This window comes from Cetorhinus maximus, chromosome 1 (genome assembly GCF_964194155.1).
Source record: "Cetorhinus maximus chromosome 1, sCetMax3.hap1.1, whole genome shotgun sequence".
NCBI classification, from domain to species: domain Eukaryota; kingdom Metazoa; phylum Chordata; class Chondrichthyes; order Lamniformes; family Cetorhinidae; genus Cetorhinus; species Cetorhinus maximus.
Window position 1 is genome coordinate 7,153,502 of NC_135879.1, and position 18,493 is coordinate 7,171,994.

Consider the following 18,493-nt stretch of genomic DNA (forward strand, 5'->3'; position numbering starts at 1 on the left):
TTTATGATTCCAAGTCTTTCTTTCCCATCTCAAGAGTGGGAGCCCCATTCAATCATGCTGCTTCACCCTGACTTTCGAGTTTTGCCATCACGTTTTGCAGGTAGATACCAGAAAGATTTCCCTGGAATGGGGCATGTTGCAGCATATGCTGTATTTAGGCTTTTGGCTGTGCTCTTCAGCTCAGAGCTGTTTTTGCCTTGCAAGTTGCCGGATGTATGAGCTCAACTTGGCACAGCATGAGCAATGGAACAGTGGGGCTTTACAACAACAATCTATATTTATATAGTCCAAGTTTTGATTCACTTCTCTCTCCCCCCCACTTGGGTCCTTCAACTCTTCCTTCTCACTTCTTACTCTTCTTCATTCTTTATATTCACTTTCTCTTACTCTTTGGAAGTACTTGGATTGGATGAGTGAGCAGACAAGTCTTTCCAAAACCAGGATCATTTTATATTTTACGAAGAAAAAGTACCATGTAGAAAATTATTAATTAAATCTCATGCAAACAATTATGAAGGGATGAACCAAGGAGGTAGCTTGAAGAGCTCTCAATTTGATGGGGAAAGCAAAGCTAGCTAAAAATTAATCAATAGGCACAATACCAACAACTCTGTGATAACTCAATAAGCTTACCAGCCAGTAATTAAACTATACAAACCAGGAAGATTCAATTCCCATTCCCTGGGCTAAGGAGAGAAAACATCAAGGGTTCTCAACTCCTTTGTGCTATTTAGCGCCCATTGCTGGAATTGCATATGTAGAAAACAGGCAACAAATTGATCTGATATGATGCTCACCCCTTTTTCTGGGCTTGCTAACATACAGTCAAGCAGTGGTCCCTCTAATTTTTTGTGGAGCATGTGGGCAATTTTTTTTATAATTGCACAGTTTGTGTGGAGACTTTGGGTTGCTGGGCAACTTAGAGGAAATATTGCAGTCAAGAATCACACATGAATAATAAAAATTTGAAGTGCCACACAGCAGTCAATATACTTGTGAATCATACTCTAGCAAGGGGTTAAACTGTTCAAAATAGAACAGTTGGGGAGAGAAATAACTTCTAAAAATTTTACTGCAGATTAATTTCACCGAATATAAACCACTGCTATCAATTCTAGGTAAATATGGTACACATGTAAATGAGTGATTAGACACAGTGTATAAAGTAACACTTACAGTTTTTGAATGCATCCCTTTGGCCTTCCATTTACTGCTGGACATGATAAATTGATCTTGCATGGTTCTTCATTTTCAGATTCAGAGTCGAGAAAAAGGACTCCCTTTTCTTTTCTCCTAAAATATGATAACAGGTTCGACTGCTTTCCTTCTGGTGTCTCTGGTACAATGGTCACTAAATAATTAAAAAGGGAAACAATGTTTTTTAAAATTGTAATGGAAGTCGCTGTGTGAAGATTGGATGATCATATGAATCAATGCACTGTTTCATTAAAATTTTAGATGTCAAAATATATTTTAAAAACTGATGCTTATTTATCTGGTTATCTATCCTCAGTGGCAGGGGAGACTGCTATAACAATATTTACTGAAACTTCGACCCACCTCTAAACATAACCCATGGCAAATGCAACCGTTTAAGGAGAAACCCTTTGCCAAGCCCAATATAGTATGCACGAATCTGTACCTTATTTTCAAATTTTAAACAAGAAGCACATGCTCACTGTAGTACCTTATTCCTATCATATCTCTTTTTGCTCCAATGCTAACAGTTTTTAGAAATTTCGGTTAAACAGTTGAAGTTTATTTCAATACTATTAAAGGTTTGAAATGGTTTGCTACCTTTGTTTGCCCTGCCTCCTGGCTCTCAATCCCTTTTGGGACATCAGAGCTACTTTGAAAAAAAAAACACCACTTGATTATCTGTTAAAAAGTTCTGGTTTAGTAAAACAATGAATCTAATAAATAACTTACCAATGCCTATACAATAATCAACACATCTTTTTGCAGCGTGGAAGAGTACATTCACCCGCAACTTCCAAGAGGTGCATAGTTAAATTATCCTAACCACAATAATTTTGGCTGGTGGCCTATAGTTATTTTCCTCCATTTGTCTGGATCAGGTTTATAAAACCATTTATTTATCCTTTACAAGAGGGAGTAAAGGTTCTACAAGATTACAATTTTTAAAAAATTAAAGCATATTGTCCTTCCATCCCTCACCCATGAATGCAAATCTAGCCCAAATTAGGGAAGGGAGGAGAGAGGAACTCAATTTTAGTTTCCTGCTCTCCCCCACCCCACCCAACTCCCAAGTGCAGGCAAAAACTGTCAGATCAGTAGTTGGGAGATTTTTGATATAAATGCGTAGCAGTGATGATGATGACATGATGTCTTCATATATACGCATCTTGCAAATAGTATTTTTATAAACATGAATTTATGAAATAATTAGCAGAGACTAAAATAGTAAGATCTGACTGCTGTATACACTGTTCTAACTATATTGAACAACTACAAATTATAATCAAAGTTAAAAAATCCAAAGCCATTTGATAAAGAACTATATGAATAAGTAACACTAAAAAGTACAGGACTAGGAAAGACAATTTTGTTCCATCTGAACAACTTCACAAATAGAATACAGTCTGAAGGTGCAGAAAATTTGGATTTATTTTCAAGTGTCAGCCAGGGCCAGCAGCTAGGACGCCAAAGCATACACAGACAATCACAGCCTTACATGAAAGCTAAAAACTTGTACAAAGGGCTCAGCTGTAAATTTGCAATTAGGAAATGGGAGACACGGGATGACTCGATCAAGAAATGGGAAAGGCCATTTCACACCGTCTGATGGCCTTGAGCCTCATCCAGTCAGCTCCCATAAACCTTTTGGAAAGAACAAACATACATTCTTTGCTGTCTCCAAAAGGACAATACCCAGTCTCTGCACTGCAATTACTGTACAAGAACGCAATTATCAGCCCACCGGGGGAGGTCATTGTGTTGTAGCCTTTGTCTAACTAATATAATTAAGTTGTAACCCATAGTAAAAAATATATAAACTGTGCTCATTTGAACCTCAGTGAAGAAGTGCCTGGATGGCCCAGCATTTGCTCCCTGCATGCGTAATAAAGGAACCATTTGAATATTGCATCTGGACTCCGAGTGTTGAAATTTTGTACCAGAGTATTCCTTGGACCATTCACAGTTCAATAACCAAACTGCAAATGATTTTTGCACCAAAATTCTAGCCAACTCCCTCTTAAAATAACTGATTATTAGTCTTGATTGCTTTCCTGAGTAGTCCAAACATTATCACCTTCCATGAAGTTGTTATAGCCTACTCCTGATAACTTAAAGTAGCCTTTTTTGTATAAAAACCAGAATTATCTACTATTCAAATTCACTAATTTTGAATCAAGAACTGGCTATCTGATATCCCCAGAGATAAAAACAAAAAACTGCAGATGCTGGAAATCCAAAACAAAAACAGAAATACCTGGAAAAACTCAGCAGGTCTGGCAGCATCGGCGGAGAAGAACAAAGCCGACTTTTCGAGTCCTCATGACCCTTCAACAGAAGTTCTGTTGAAGGGTCATGAGGACTCGAAACGTCGGCTTTGTTCTTCTCCGCCGATGCTGCCAGACCTGCTGAGTTTTTCCAGGTATTTCTGTTTTTGTATCTGATATCCCCGTTTATGTTCGTTTTGTGTCAGTCATACAATTGCAGCTTTTCACTCATCCCTGCTGGCAACCAAAACTGAGTTTCTTTCAAATCTTCTCTCCTTAATGGCAGATCATAGCTACACTCTTAGTTGAAGATCATGGAATTCAAATTGGTCTTCGGCAAAAACAAACACAAACAGGTGAAAGGAAGTTGGCATTTGATTCACACCCCTCCTGATTTTTGTCTACAATGGAATCAAAGGCCAATTTAATCCCACTATGCTGTCACATAAAAAAGTGTGAGCGATACATTTTAGTAGGAAGAGTAAAGAGAGACAATAAGTTAAGTCATACAATTTTAAAGAATGCAAGAACAGACAGACCCAGCAGTGTTTGTTCACAAATCTTTGACAGTGGCATGACAGGTTAAAAAAAAAGAGCAGTTAATAATGTATATGGGATCCTGGGGTTTATAAGTAGAGGCATAGAATAGGAAAGGCATGATGTTATGCTAAGGAGTTTGACCCAAATGGAGTACTGTGTCCAATTCTGGGCAGCACACTATAGGAAGGATACGAAGGCAATGAAAAGGGTACAGAAGAGAATTGCTGGAATGTTTCCAGGGATGAGGAATTACAGTTACATGGATAGATTGGATTAGCTGGGATTCTTCTCAGAGCAAAGAAAGCCAAGAGAAGGCCAAGGGAAGTTTTGAAAGAAGAGTTTAAAATCATGAAGGGTTTAGATAGTTTTTCATTACTTACTCTGTTTCTAATAGCTGACAAGAGGGAACCGATTTAAGGCTACCAGCAGAAGAACCAGAGGTTTTGTGAGGATTTTTTTTAAACACAATGAGTAATTAGGATTTGGATTGTGCTGCCCGATAGTGTGGTGAACACAGATTCAACAGCAGTTTTCAAAAGGGAATATTTGAAGGAGAAAAAAAATCCAGGAACGTGGAGAAAAAGCAGGGAGGTAGGACTAACTGGATTTGCTGTTCGAAAGAGCTGGTGCAGGCCCAATGGGTCTCCTTCTGTGCTAAATTATTCTATGATCTATATGAAAAATAGAAAGTAGGAAATTCAAATTAACAATGGAGGCTATCACTAATATACAGAAGTTGATTGCTTCAGATCTGGATAATGGAACCTAATTTGCCAGCAGCTGGAAAGTAAGTCATTTAATTTTTCTGTTTTGCAACTGAGGTTACCAGAATCCCTAGCAGGGATTATAGTGGCGGGATGAGGGGTGGGATATAACAGCAAGGGAGGCAAATATGATAGGCCAGGGATGTTTCTTTTTAAGTTCTTCCATGGGATGTGGACCTCTCGCTGGCAAGTCCAGCATTTATTGCCCATCCCCAACTTCCCTCAAGGTGGTGGTGGTGAGTTGCCTTCCTGAACCTCTGCGGTCCATCAGATGCAGGTACATCAAAATTGCTGCTGGGAAGGAAGTTCCAGGATTTTGATCCCATGACAGTCAGTGAACAGCGATATATTTCCAGTCAGGCTGGAACAAGTCTGGAACAAACTTCCTGAAGGGATGGCAGAGGCAGGTTCGATCAAGGTATTCAAAAGGGAATTGGGTTGCTAGCAGAACACACAATGTGCAAGGTTACGGGGATAAGGCAGGGGAGTGGGACTAGGTGGAATGCTCTTTCTGAGAGCCAGTGCAGACTCGATAAGCTGAATGGGCTCCTTCTGCACTGTAAATATACTGTGATATTGTGTGTGGCTTGGAAGGAAATCGTAGGTGGTGATTTTCCCATGCACCTGGTGTTCTTGTCCTTCTAGTTGGTAAAGTTCAGGGGTTTGGAAGGTGGTATCTAAGGAATCTTAAGGTAAAAAGCAAAATACTGCGGATGCTGGAAATCTAGGACAAAAACAAAAATACCTGGAAAAACTCAGCAGGTCTGACAGCATCTGCGGAGGGATACAGTTGACGTTTCGAGTCCATATGACCCTTCATCAGAACTAAGACATATAGAAATGAGATGAAATATAAGCTGGTAGAGGGGGGTGGGTGGGACAGGTAGAGCTCGATAGGGGGCCAGTGATAGGTGGAAGCCAAGAAGAGACTGCCAAAGATGTCATAGACAAAAGGGCAAAGGGGTGTTGACGGTGGTGATATTATCTAAAGGATGTGCTAATGGGGACATTAAGGGTAGAAAGCAGGACAAGCAAGTGGCAGATGGCCCTAGTGCGGGTGGGGTGGGGGGGAAGGGATTGAAATGGGCTAAAAGGTGGAGATGAAACAATGGATCGAAATAAATTTTAAAATAGGAGGAAAACGAAAAATATATTTGTAAAAATTTTTTTTAAAATTATTGGAAAAAGGGCGATTGGAAAGGGGGTGGGGATGGAGGAGAGAGTTCATTATCTGAAATTGTTGAACTCAATATTAAGCCTGGAAGGCTGTAAAGTGCCTAGTCGGAAGATGAGGTGCTGTTCCTCCAGTTTGCGCTGAGCTTCACTGGAACATTGCAGCGGGTCAAGGACGGACACGTGGGCATGACAGCAGGGTGGTGTGTTGAAATGTCAAGTGACAGGGAGGTCTGGGTCATGCTTGCAGACAGACTAAAGGTGTTCCGCAAAGCGGTCACCCAGTCTGTGTTTGCTCTCTACAATGTAGAGGAGACCGCATTGGGAGCAGCGAATGCAGTAGACTAAATTGAAGGAAGTGCAAGAGAAGGGCTGCTTTACTTGAAAGGAGTGTTTGGGCCCTTGGACGGTGAGGAGGGGGAAGTAAAGGGGCAGGTGTTGCACCTTCTGCGGTTGCACGGGAAGGTGCCGTGGGAGGGGGTTGAGGTGTAGGAAGTGATGGAGGAGTGGAGCAGGGTGTGCCGGGGGGAACGATCCCTGCAGAAAGCCGCCGGGGAGGGGGGTAAAGGGAAGATGTGTTTGGTGGTGGCATCATGCTGGAGTTGGCGGAAATGGCGGAGGATGATCCTTTGAATGTGCAGGCTGGTGGGGTGATAAGTGAGCACAAGGGGGACCCTATCATGGCTCTGGGAGGGAGAGGAAGGTGTGAGGGCGGATGCGCGGGAGATGGGCTGGACACCGTTGAGGGCCCTGTCAACCACCGTGGGTGGTAATCCTCTGTTAAGGAAGAAGGAAGACATGTCAGAGGAACTGTTTTTGAAAGTGGCATCATCAGAACAGATGCGACGGAGGTGAAGGAACTGAGAGAATGGGATGGAGTCCTTACGGGAAGTGGGGTGTGAGGAGCTGTAGCCGAGGTAGCTGTGGGAGTCGGTTGGCTTGTAATGAATATTGGTGGACAGTCTATCACCAGAAATTGAGACAGAGAGGTAAGGGAAGTGTCAGTGATGAAAATGATGGAGGAGCAGAAATTGGAAGCAAAATTAATAAATTTTTCCAGATCCAGACGAGAGCACGAAGCGGCACCAAAGCAGTCATCGATGTAACGGAGAAAGAGTTGTGGGAGGGGGCCAGAGTAGGACTGGAACAAGGAATGTTCCACATACCCAATAAAGAGACAGGCATAACTGGGGCCCATGCAGGTACTCATAGCCACACCTTTTATTTGGAGGCAGTGAGACGAGTTTAAGGAGAAATTGTTCAGTGAGAGAACAAGTTCAGCCAAACAGAGGAGAGTAGTGGTGGATGGGGATTGTTCGGGCCTCTGTTCGAGGAAGAAGCGGAGAGCCCTCAGACCATCCCGGTGGGGGATGGATGTGTAGAAGGATCGGACGTCCATGGTGAAGAGGTGGCGGTTGGGGACAGGGAAACTGGAAATTGTTGATATGATGTAGGGCGTGAAAGGAATTGCGGATGTAGGTGGGAAGAGACTGGACAAGGGGGAGAGAGAATGGAGTCACAAGAAATGAGTTTCGTGGGGCAGGAACAGGCTGATATCGAAGGAATGTTGGTGTTTTGCTGCAGTGCATCTTGCATATGGTACACACTGCTGCCAATGTGCATTGGTGGCGAAGTGAATGTTTAAGATGGTCAACAGGGTGCTGATCAAGGAGGTTGCTTTGTCCTGAATGGTGTTGAGCTTCTTCAGTATTGTTGGAGCTGTACTCATCCAGGCAAGTGGAGGGTACTGCATCATACTCCTGGCTTGTAACTTGTAGATGATGGACATACTTTAGGGAGTCAGGAGCTGAGTTACTTGCCACAGAATTCCCAGCCTCTGACCTGTTCTATTAGCCACAATATTTATAAGGCTGGTCCAGTTCAGTTTCTGGTCAAGGGTAACCTCCTCTGGATATTGGTACTGGGGGAATTCAGCGACAATAATGCCGTTGAATGTCAAGGGGAGGTGGTAAGATTCTCTCTTGTTGGAGATGGTCATTGCCTGTCACTTGTGTGGCACAAACATTACTTGCCACTTATCAGCCCAAGCCTTGCTACATACTGGCATGGACTGCTACAGTGTCTGAGGAAACCCAAATGTTACTGGAAATTGTGCATTTTCATCAGCAAACATTCCCACTTCTGGCCTTATGATAAAAGTAGGGCCACTGATGAAGATGGAGCTGAAGATGGTTGGACCCAGGACATTGCCTTGAGGAATTCCTGCAGCAATATCCTGGGACTGAGAATACTGAGCTCCAACAACCACAACTTTGTGCTATGTATGACTCCAACCAGTAGAGAGCTTTCCCCTTGACTTCAATTTTGCTAGGGCTCCTTGATGGCACACTCAGTCAAATGCTACCTTAATGTCAAGAACAGTCACACATCTCCCCTCCACGTTTGGACCAAGCTTCTAATAAATTTAGGAGCCGAGTGGCTCTGGTGGAATCCAAACTGTGTGTCAGTGAGCAGACTAGCGTGCAAGTGCCACTCGATAGTGGTAATGAGTAGACTGATGGGGGTGGCTGTTGGACAGATTGGATTTATGCTGCTTTTTACAAACAGGAGATACCTGGGCAATTTTCCACATTGTCGGGTAGATGCCAGTGTTGTAGCTGTACTAGAACAGCATGGCTAGGGTCATTGATAGATCTGGTGCACAGGTCTTCTGTGCTATTGCCAGAATGTTGTGGGTGACCCTAGCCTTCACAGTATCCAGTGCCTTTGGGCATTTCTCGATATCACTGCAGTGAATCCAACTGGCCGAAGACTGGCACCTGTAATACTAGGGGCTTCAGCAGGAAGTCAGGGTTTGGGGTGGTTGTGGGGGTGGGAGACCGTGGACATTGGCAGGGGGGGGGTGGCGTGGGGACGACTGTGGGGATTGGAGGGTGGGGGGACCGTGGGGTTTGGGGGGAGGGGGTACACGACCGTGGGGATTGTGGGGGTGGGGGAGGATGTGGGGGTGGGGAGGATGTGGGGGTGGGGATGGGGGGGAGGATGTGGGGGTGGGGATGGGGGGAGGAGGATGTGGGGGTGGGGATGGGGGGAGGTGGGGGTGGGGATGGGGGGAGGAGGATGTGGGGGTGGGGATGGGGGGCAGGATGTGGGGGTGGGGATGGGGGGCAGGATGTGGGGGTGGGGATGGGGGGCAGGATGTGGGGGTGGGGATGGGGGGCAGGACGTGGGGGTGGGGATGGGGGGCAGGACGTGGGGGTGGGGATGGGGGGGCAGGACGTGGGGGTGGGGATGGGGGGCAGGACGTGGGGGTGGGGATGGGGGCAGGACGTGGGGGTGGGGATGGGGGCAGGACGTGGGGGTGGGGATGGGGGGCAGGACGTGGGGGTGGGGATGGGGGGCAGGACGTGGGGGTGGGGATGGGGGGCAGGACGTGGGGGTGGGGATGGGGGGCAGGACGTGGGGGTGGGGATGGGGGGCAGGACGTGGGGGTGGGGATGGGGGGCAGGACGTGGGGGTGGGGATGGGGGGCAGGACGTGGGGGTGGGGATGGGGGGCAGGACGTGGGGGTGGGGATGGGGGGCAGGACGTGGGGGTGGGGATGGGGGGCAGGACGTGGGGGTGGGGATGGGGGGCAGGACGTGGGGGTGGGGATGGGGGGCAGGACGTGGGGGTGGGGATGGGGGGCAGGACGTGGGGGTGGGGATGGGGGGCAGGACGTGGGGGTGGGGATGGGGGGCAGGACGTGGGGGTGGGGATGGGGGGCAGGACGTGGGGGTGGGGATGGGGGGCAGGACGTGGGGGTGGGGATGGGGGGCAGGACGTGGGGGTGGGGATGGGGGGCAGGACGTGGGGGTGGGGATGGGGGGCAGGACGTGGGGGTGGGGATGGGGGGCAGGACGTGGGGGTGGGGATGGGGGGCAGGACGTGGGGGTGGGGATGGGGGGCAGGACGTGGGGGTGGGGATGGGGGGCAGGACGTGGGGGTGGGGATGGGGGGCAGGACGTGGGGGTGGGGATGGGGGGCAGGACGTGGGGGTGGGGATGGGGGGCAGGACGTGGGGGTGGGGATGGGGGGCAGGACGTGGGGGTGGGGATGGGGGGCAGGATGTGGGGGTGGGGATGGGGGAAGGATGTGGGGGTGGGGATGGGGGCAGGATGTGGGGGTGGGGATGGGGGCAGGATGTGGGGGTGGGGATGGGGGGCAGGATGTGGGGGTGGGGATGGGGGCAGGATGTGGGGGTGGGGATGGGGGCAGGATGTGGGGGTGGGGATGGGGGCAGGATGTGGGGGTGGGGATGGGGGCAGGATGTGGGGGTGGGGATGGGGGCAGGATGTGGGGGTGGGGATGGGGGCAGGATGTGGGGGTGGGGATGGGGGCAGGATGTGGGGGTGGGGATGGGGGCAGGATGTGGGGGTGGGGATGGGGGCAGGATGTGGGGGTGGGGATGGGGGCAGGATGTGGGGGTGGGGATGGGGGCAGGATGTGGGGGTGGGGATGGGGGCAGGATGTGGGGGTGGGGATGGGGGCAGGATGTGGGGGTGGGGATGGGGGCAGGATGTGGGGGTGGGGATGGGGGCAGGATGTGGGGGTGGGGATGGGGGCAGGATGTGGGGGTGGAATGAGGATTGGGGGAGGATGTGGGGGTGGGGATGGGGGAGGATGTGGGGATGGGGAGGATGTGGGGATGGGGAGGATGTGGGGATGGGGAGGATGTGGGGGGTGGGGATGGGGAGATGGGGATGGGGGGAGGATGTGGGGATGGGGGGAGGATGTGGGGGTGGGGATGGGGGAGGATGTGGGGATGGGGAGGATGTGGGGATGGGGAGGATGTGGGGATGGGGAGGATGTGGGGGGTGGGGATGGGGAGATGGGGATGGGGGGAGGATGTGGGGATGGGGGGAGGATGTGGGGATGGGGGGAGGATGTGGGGATGGGGGGAGGATGTGGGGATGGGGGGAGGATGTGGGGATGGGGGGAGGATGTGGGGATGGGGGTGGGGGGGAGGATGTGGGGATGGGGATGGGGGGGAGGATGTGGGGATGGGGGTGGGGGGAGGATGTGGGGATGGGGGTGGGGGGAGGATGTGAGGGGTGGGGATGGCGGGGAGGATGTGGGGATGGCGGGGAGGATGTGGGGATGGGGGGAGGATGTGGGGATGGGGGGAGGATATGGGGATGGGGGGAGGATGTGGGGATGGGGGGAGGATGTGGGGATGGGGGGAGGATGTGGGGATGGGGGGAGGATGTGGGGGTGGGGATGGGGGGAGGATGTGGGGATGGGGGGAGGATGTGGGGGTGGGGATGGGGGGAGGATGTGGGGGTGGGGATGGGGGGAGGATGTGGGGATGGGGGTGGGGGGAGGATGTGGGGATGGGGGTGGGGGGGAGGATGTGGGGATGGGGGTGGGGGGGAGGATGTGGGGATGGGGGTGGGGGAAGGATGTGGGGATGGGGTTGGGGGGAGGATGTGAGGGGTGGGGATGGCGGGAGGATGTGAGGGGTGGGGATGGGGGGAGGATGTGGGGGTGGGGATGGGGGGAGGATGTGGGGATGGGGGGAGGATGTGGGGGTGGGGATGGGGGGAGGATGTGGGGATGGGGGTGGGGGGGAGGATGTGGGGATGGGGGTGGGGGAAGGATGTGGGGATGGGGTTGGGGGGAGGATGTGAGGGGTGGGGATGGCGGGAGGATGTGAGGGGTGGGGATGGCGGGAGGATGTGGGGATGGGGGGAGGATGTGGGGGTGGGGGGAGGATGTGGGGGTGGGGATGGGGATGTGGGGGAGGATGTGGATGGGGGGGAGGGGGAAATGTGGGTTTGTGGAGGTGGGGGTGGGGCTCCCTCTCTCACCTGCCGGTGTTGCCTCCTCCCGGAAGCCAGTATCTGGCGGGGTGCCGGCTCCGAGGCGGATGCCGCACTGTCGGTCCCGGTCGCCGTTCTCCTGCACGGAGTCGCCGCCACCGCCGGCTTTCTTCTCATAACGGAACCGGTCGAGGTTGAAGGAGCTCATCCGGTAATTGGAACGTTCGGGACGATTCAAAGAGGAGATTCGAACGCGGATCCGTTGGAACAGTCAGTGTCCGCCGGCTCGCGACGGCGGCGGCAACTCGGGTCTGTCCTGGGATCGCAGCGTATCGGAACTGAGGAACAGAAGGCTTCAGGCCTTCCGGTGCATCGTTAAAAAGATCCACCCACCCCGCTGTAATATATATATTTATATACACATCTAATTCTTTATTATAAAGGACTTTCCCGCGAACAGCGCCGTTCCGCGGACCCGTCAGCAACACACGCCCCTATTGGCGGGCATCCCGTGGAATGGTCCAATCGAAGGGCCGCATGAATGTGAGTGGGGGAAGGGGCGTGTCAAATGACGTCACTGGGCAAGGCGGGGGGTGGGCTTCCCAGAGTGAGTCACCAGTGGGAGGGTCAGCAAAATGGAGCATCCACTTCCTTACCATCATTATTTCTTTATTTACTCTTTCGTGGGATGTGGGTGTTGCTGGCATTTATTGCTCATCCCTTAATTGCCCTTGAGAAGGTGGTGGGGAGCCACCTTACTGAACAGCGGCAGTCCCTGTGGTGTAGGTCCACCCACAGTGCTGATAGGGAGAGAGTTCCAGGATTTTGACCCAGCGACGGTAAAGGAGTGGCGATATATTTCCAAGTCTACTCCCAAGAGGAGGTGGCATTGCACTATTGATCAATGAGTCAGTTACTGCAGTAAGGAGGGATGGCATCTTAGAAAGTTCCTCAAATGAGGCCATATGGGTAGAACTTAAAAGCAAAAAGGAGGCAATCACTTTGCTGGGAGAGTACTGTAAGCCTCCAAATAGTCAGGGGGAGATAGAGGAGCAGATATGTAGGCAAATCTCAGAGAAGTGTAAAAATAATAGGATAATAATAGTAGGAGATTTCAACTTCCCCAATATTAACTGGGATGGTCTTAATGTGAAAGGCTTCGAGGGGTTGGAATTCTTAAAGTACACCCAGGAGAACATTTTGAGCCAGCATGTAGAAAGTCCTGCAAGAGGAGTGGTACTGGACCTAATCTTAGGGAATGAAGCCGGGCAAGTGGTAGATGTGTCAGTGGGGGAGCGTTTCAGGAATAGTGGCCATAACTCTGTCAGATTTAAGGTAGTTCTGGGAAAGGACAAAGATGGACTGGAAATAAAAGTCATGAATTGAAGGAAGGCTGATTTCAATATGGTAAGACTGGATCTGGCCAAAGTGGACTGGGAGCAGCTACTTGCAGGAAAGTCTACATCAGACCAGTGGGAGTCATTCAAAAAGGAAATAGTGAAAGTTCAGGGCCAACATGTTCCTGTAAAGGTGAAGAGTAGGACCAACAAGTCTAGGGAACCCTGGTTGTCAAAGGATTTAGAGGATTGGATAAGGGAAAAAAATGAGGCTTATGGCAGATACAGAGGGCTGAAAACAGCAGAAGCCCTAGAAGAATAAAAAAAGTGTAGAGGGGTACTTAAAAAAGTAATTAGGAGAGCAAAGAGGGGGCATGAAAAAACACTGGTGGGCAAGATAAAGGAAAATCCCATGGCATTTCATAAATATATTAAGGGCAAAAGGATAACCAGGGAAAGAATAGGGCATATTAGGAACCAAAGTGACAATCTGGAGCCGGAGGGCATAGGTGAGTTTTTGAATGATTACTTTCCATCTGTGTTCACTATGGAGAAGAACGATGTAGGTGTAGAAATCAGGGAGGGGTCACTGTGATATATTTGAACAAATTAGCATTGAAAGGGAGGAGGTATCAGTGGTTATAGCTGGCTTAAAAGTGGAAAAATCCCCAGGCCCAGATGAGATGTATACCAGGCTGCTATGTGAGGCAAGGGAGGAGATTGCTGGGGCTCTGAATCTAATTTTCAAATCCTCTCTGGCCACAGGAGAGGTGCCAGAACACTGCAGGAGAGCAAATGTGGTACCATTATTCAAGAAGGGTAGTAGGGCTAAACCAGGAAATTACAGGCCAGTGAGCCTAACATCAGTGGTAGGGAAACTATTGGAAAAAATTCTGAGCTACAGCGTTAATCTCACTTGGAGAGGCAAGGATTGATCAGGATGGTTAAAGTCAGTTTGGCTTTGTTAGGGGGAGATGATGTCTAACAAAATAGATTGAATTTTTCAAGGAGGTGACTAGTTGTGTAGATGAGGGTAGTGTAGTTGATGTTGTCTACATGGACTTCAATAAGGCTTTTAACAAGGTCCCGCATGGGAGAATGGTCAAGAAGGTAAGAACCCATGGGATCCAGGGCATTTTGGCAAATTGGATCCAAAATTGGCTTAGCGGCAGGATGCAGGGGGTGAATGGTCAAAGGTAGTTTTTGCGATTGGAAGCCTGTGACGAATGGTGTACCGCAGGGATCGGTGCTGGGACCTTTGCTGTTTGTAGTGTACATTAATGATTTAGATGTGAATATAGGGGGTATGATCAGTAAGTTCGCAGATGACATGAAAGTTGGTTGTGTCATAAATATTGAGGAGGAAAGCCTTAGATTACAGGACGATATAGATGGGCTGGTAAGATGGGCAGAGCAGTGGCAAATGAAATTTAATCCTGACAAGTGCAAGGCAATGCATTTTGGGAGGACTAACACGGCAAGGGAATACACAATGCATGGTAGGACCCTAGAAAGTACAGAGGATCAAAGGGACCTTGGTGTACATGTCCATAGATCCTTGAAGGCAGCAGCACAGGTAGATAAGGTGGTTAAGAAGGCATATGGAATACGTGCCTTTATTAGCAGAGGCATAGAATATAAGAATAGTATAAGAGCAGTGTTGGCATTATATAAAATGCTAGTTAGGCCACAGCTCGTGTATTGTGTGCAGTTCTGGTTGCCACACTATAGGAAGAATGTGATTGCACTGGAGAGGGTGTTGCCTGGGCTGGAGCATTTCAGCTATGAAGAAAGACTGGATAGGTCAGGGTTGTTTTCCTTAGAGCAGAGAAGGTTGAGGGGGGACCTGTTAGGGGTATACAAAATTATGAGGGGCATAGATAGGGCAGATAGGAAGAAACTTTTCCCCTTAGCGGAGGTGTCAATAACCAGGGGGCATAGATTTAAGGTAAGGGGCAGGAGGTTTAGAGGGGATAAGGACAAAAATTTTCATCTGGAGTGGTTGGAATCTGGAATCTGCCTGAAGGGGTGGTAGAGGCAGGAACCCCCACAACATTTAAGAAGCACTTAGATGAGCATTTGAAATGCCAGAGCATTTAGGGCTACAGGCCAAGTGCTGGAAAATGGGATTAGAACAGGTAGGTGCTTGATGGCTGGTACGGACATGATGAGCTGAAGAGCCTGTTTCTGTGCGGTATAACTCTTTGACTCTAAGTCAGGACGGTGAGTGGCTTGGAGGGGGAACTTCCAGGTGATGCTGTTCCCATGTGTCTGCTGCCCTTGTCCTTCTAGATGGTAGTGGTCACGGATTTGGAAGGCGCTGTGGAAGGAGCCTTGGTGAGTTGCTGCACTGCATCTTGTAGATGATATGCACCGCTGCCACTGTGCATTGGTAATGGAGTGAGTCAATGTTTAAGGTGGTGGATGGGGCGCCAATCAAGCAGGCTATTTTGCCCTGCATGGTGTTGAACTTTTTGAGTGTTGTAGGAGCTGCACTCATCCGCACAAGTGGAAAGCATTCCATCACATCCTTGAATTGTGCCTTGTAGATGATGAACAGGCTTTGGGGAGTCAGGAGGTGAGTGATTTTGGAGAATGGCTTAGCAAGAGAAGGATTAAAAAAGGACTTGCATTTATACAACTTCTTTTACAACCACAGGATGTCTCAAAGCATTTTGTAGCCAAGGAAGTACTTTCTAAAGTGTTGTCGCTGTGTAATGTAGGAAATGTGGCAGACAATTTGCACACAGTTAGCTCCAACAAACAACATAATGACCAAATAATCTGTTTTTCTGATGTTGTTTGAGGGATAATTTGAGGGATAAATATTTTGGTCAGGACGCTGCTGGCCCAATCAGGGGGTTGGTGGCACAGTGGTCTCAGCAGTGTCACCGGGAATGGTGGCTATTTCTGAGGTTGCACTGGGAGGAAGAGGATGCAACAATGACATGTGCCCCTCAAAACTGGTAAGTGGGGTCTGAGGGTGCCAGAGTCAGTCCCAGGTCACCACTGCAGGAGTTCCTCTGGATAGTTTCCTCAGCCCAACCATCTTCAAATGTTTCATCAGTGACCCTCCTTCCATCATAAGGTTAGAAATGGGGATGATCACTGATGATTGCACCATTGCGACTCCTCAGATACAGAAGCAGACCATGTCCAAATGCAGCAAGACCTGGACAATATTCAGGTTTGGGTAGACAAGTGGCAAGTAACATTTGTAAGTGCCAGGCAATGACCATCTCTAACAAGAGAGAATCTAACCATTGCCCCTGACATTCAATGACATTACCATTGCTGAATCCCCCACTATCAACATCCTGGGGTTACCATTGACCAAAAAAATGAACTCTACTAGCCATATAAATACTAAGATAAAAGCAAAAAACTGTGGATGCTGGAAATCCAAAACAAAAATAAAAATACCTGGAAAAACTCAGCAGGTCTGGCAGCATCTGTGGAGAGGAACACAGTTAACGTTTCGAGTTCGTATGACTCTTCAACAGAACTACGTAAAAATAGAAGAGAGGTGAAATATAAGCTGGTTTAAGGGGGGGTTGGGACAAGTAGAGCTGGATAGGGGGCCAGTGATAGGTGGAGATAGCCAAAAGATGTCATAGACAAAAGGACAAAGGTGTTGGAGGTGGTGATATTATCTAAGGAATGTGTTAATTAAGGATAGAAAGCAGGACAAGCAAGGTACAGATAGCCCTAGTGGGGGTGGGGTGGGGTGAAGGAATCGAAAAAGGCTAAAAGGTAGAGATAAAACAATGGATAGAAATACATTTAAAAATAATGGAAATAGGTGGGAAAAGAAAAATCTATATAAATTATTGGAAAAAAGGGTGGGGGGGTATCGAAAAGGTGGTGGGGATGGAGGAGAGAGTTCATGATCTAAAATTGTTGAACTCAATATTCAGTCCGGAAGGCTGTAATGTGCCTAGTTGGAAGATGAGGTGCTGTTCCTCCAGTTTGCGTTGAGCTTCACTGGAACAATGCAGCAGGCCAAGGACAGACATGTGGGCATGAGAGCAGGGTGGAGTGTTGAAATGGCAAGCGATGGGGAGGTCTGGGTCATGCTTGCAGACAGACCAAAGGTGTTCTGCAAAGCGGTTACCCAGTCTGCGTTTGGTCTCTCCAATGTAGAGGAAACCGCATTGGGAGCAGCGAATGCAGTAGACTAAATTGAGGGAAGTGCAAGTGAAATGCTGCTTCACTTGAAAGGAGTGTTTGGGTCCTTGGTGAGGAGAGGGGAAGTAAAGGGGCAGGTGTTGCACCTTCTGCGGTTGCATGGGAAGGTGTTGTGGGAGGGGGTTGAGGTGTAGGGGGCGATGGAGGAGTGGACCAGGGTGTCCCGAGGGGAACGATCCCTGCAGAATGCCGCCGGTGCGGGGTGAAGGGAAGATGTGTTTGGTGGTGGCATCATGCTGGAGTTGGTGGAAATGGCGGAGGATGATTCTTTGAATGCGGAGGCTGGTGGGGTGATAAGTGAGGACAAGGGGGACCCTATCATGTCTCTGGGAGGGAGAGGAAGGTGTGAGGGCGGATGCGCGGGAGATGGGCCGGATACGGTTGAGGGCCCTGTCAAGCACCGTGGGTGGAAAACCTCGGTTAAGGAAGAAGGAAGACATGTCAGAGGACCTGTTTTTGAAAGTGGCATCATCAGAACAGATGCAACGGAGGCGAAGGAACTGAGAGAATGGGATGGAGTCCTTACAGGAAATAGAGTGTGAGGAGCTGTAGTCGAGGTAGCTGTGGGAGTCGGTAGGCTTGCAATGGATATTGGTGGACAGTCTGTCACCAGAAATTGAGACACAGAGGTCAAGGAAGGGAAGGGAAGTGTTAGAGATGGACCATGTGAAAATGATGGAGGGGTGGAAATTGGAAGCAAAGTTAATAAATTTTTCCAGATCCAGACGAGAGCATGAAGCAGCACCGAAGTAATCATCAGTGTACCGGAGAAAGAGTTGTGGGAGGGGGCCGGACTAGGACTGGAAGGAATGCTGCCAGAACTGCTGAGTTTTTCCAGGTATTTTTATTTTTGAGCCATATAAATACTGTGGCTACAAGAGCAGGTGACAGGCTAGGAATCCTGTGGCAAGTAACTCATCTCCTCACTTCCCAAAGCTTGCCCATCTACAGGGCACAAGCCAGGAGTGTGATGGAATACTCTTCACCTCTTCACTTACCTGGATGAGTGCAGCTCCCACAACACTCAAGAAGCTCAACACCATCCAGGACAAAGCAGCCTGCTTGATTGGCCCCATGCACAAACATCCATCTCCTCCACCACCCTTGCAGATTGGCAGCAGTGTGTATCATTTACAAGATGCACTGCAGGAACTCACAAGGCTCCTTAGACAGCATTTTCCAAAACCCACGACGGCCATCATCCAGAAGGACAAATGCAGCAGATGCATGGGAGCACCGCCACCTGGAAGTTCCTCTCCAAGGCA

General features: G+C 49.3%; 1 protein-coding gene and 1 long non-coding RNA gene across 3 annotated transcripts in view; one reads left to right on the forward strand and one right to left on the reverse strand.

Moving 5' to 3' along the window:
* Window positions 1-12,192, reverse strand: part of LOC144698770 (SWI/SNF-related matrix-associated actin-dependent regulator of chromatin subfamily A containing DEAD/H box 1-like) — a 97,470-nt gene extending 85,278 nt beyond the window's left edge. For both annotated transcript variants that reach the window (XR_013580551.1, XM_078570517.1), the window contains exons 1-2: window positions 11,752-12,192; window positions 1,177-1,351 (exon numbers count right to left, since the gene is read on the reverse strand). Coding sequence is in view for 1 of the 2 variants with exons in the window: in XM_078570517.1 (XP_078426643.1) it covers window positions 1,177-1,351; window positions 11,752-11,911 (335 nt within the window). In the remaining variant the exon portion in view is untranslated. The remainder of the gene's footprint in view (window positions 1-1,176; window positions 1,352-11,751) is intronic.
* The window catches only part of LOC144699541 (uncharacterized), a 35,789-nt gene continuing 29,439 nt past the window's right edge, over window positions 12,144-18,493 (forward strand). Inside the window, exon 1 of the long non-coding RNA XR_013580564.1 lies at window positions 12,144-12,246. This is a non-coding gene — a long non-coding RNA (uncharacterized LOC144699541). The remainder of the gene's footprint in view (window positions 12,247-18,493) is intronic.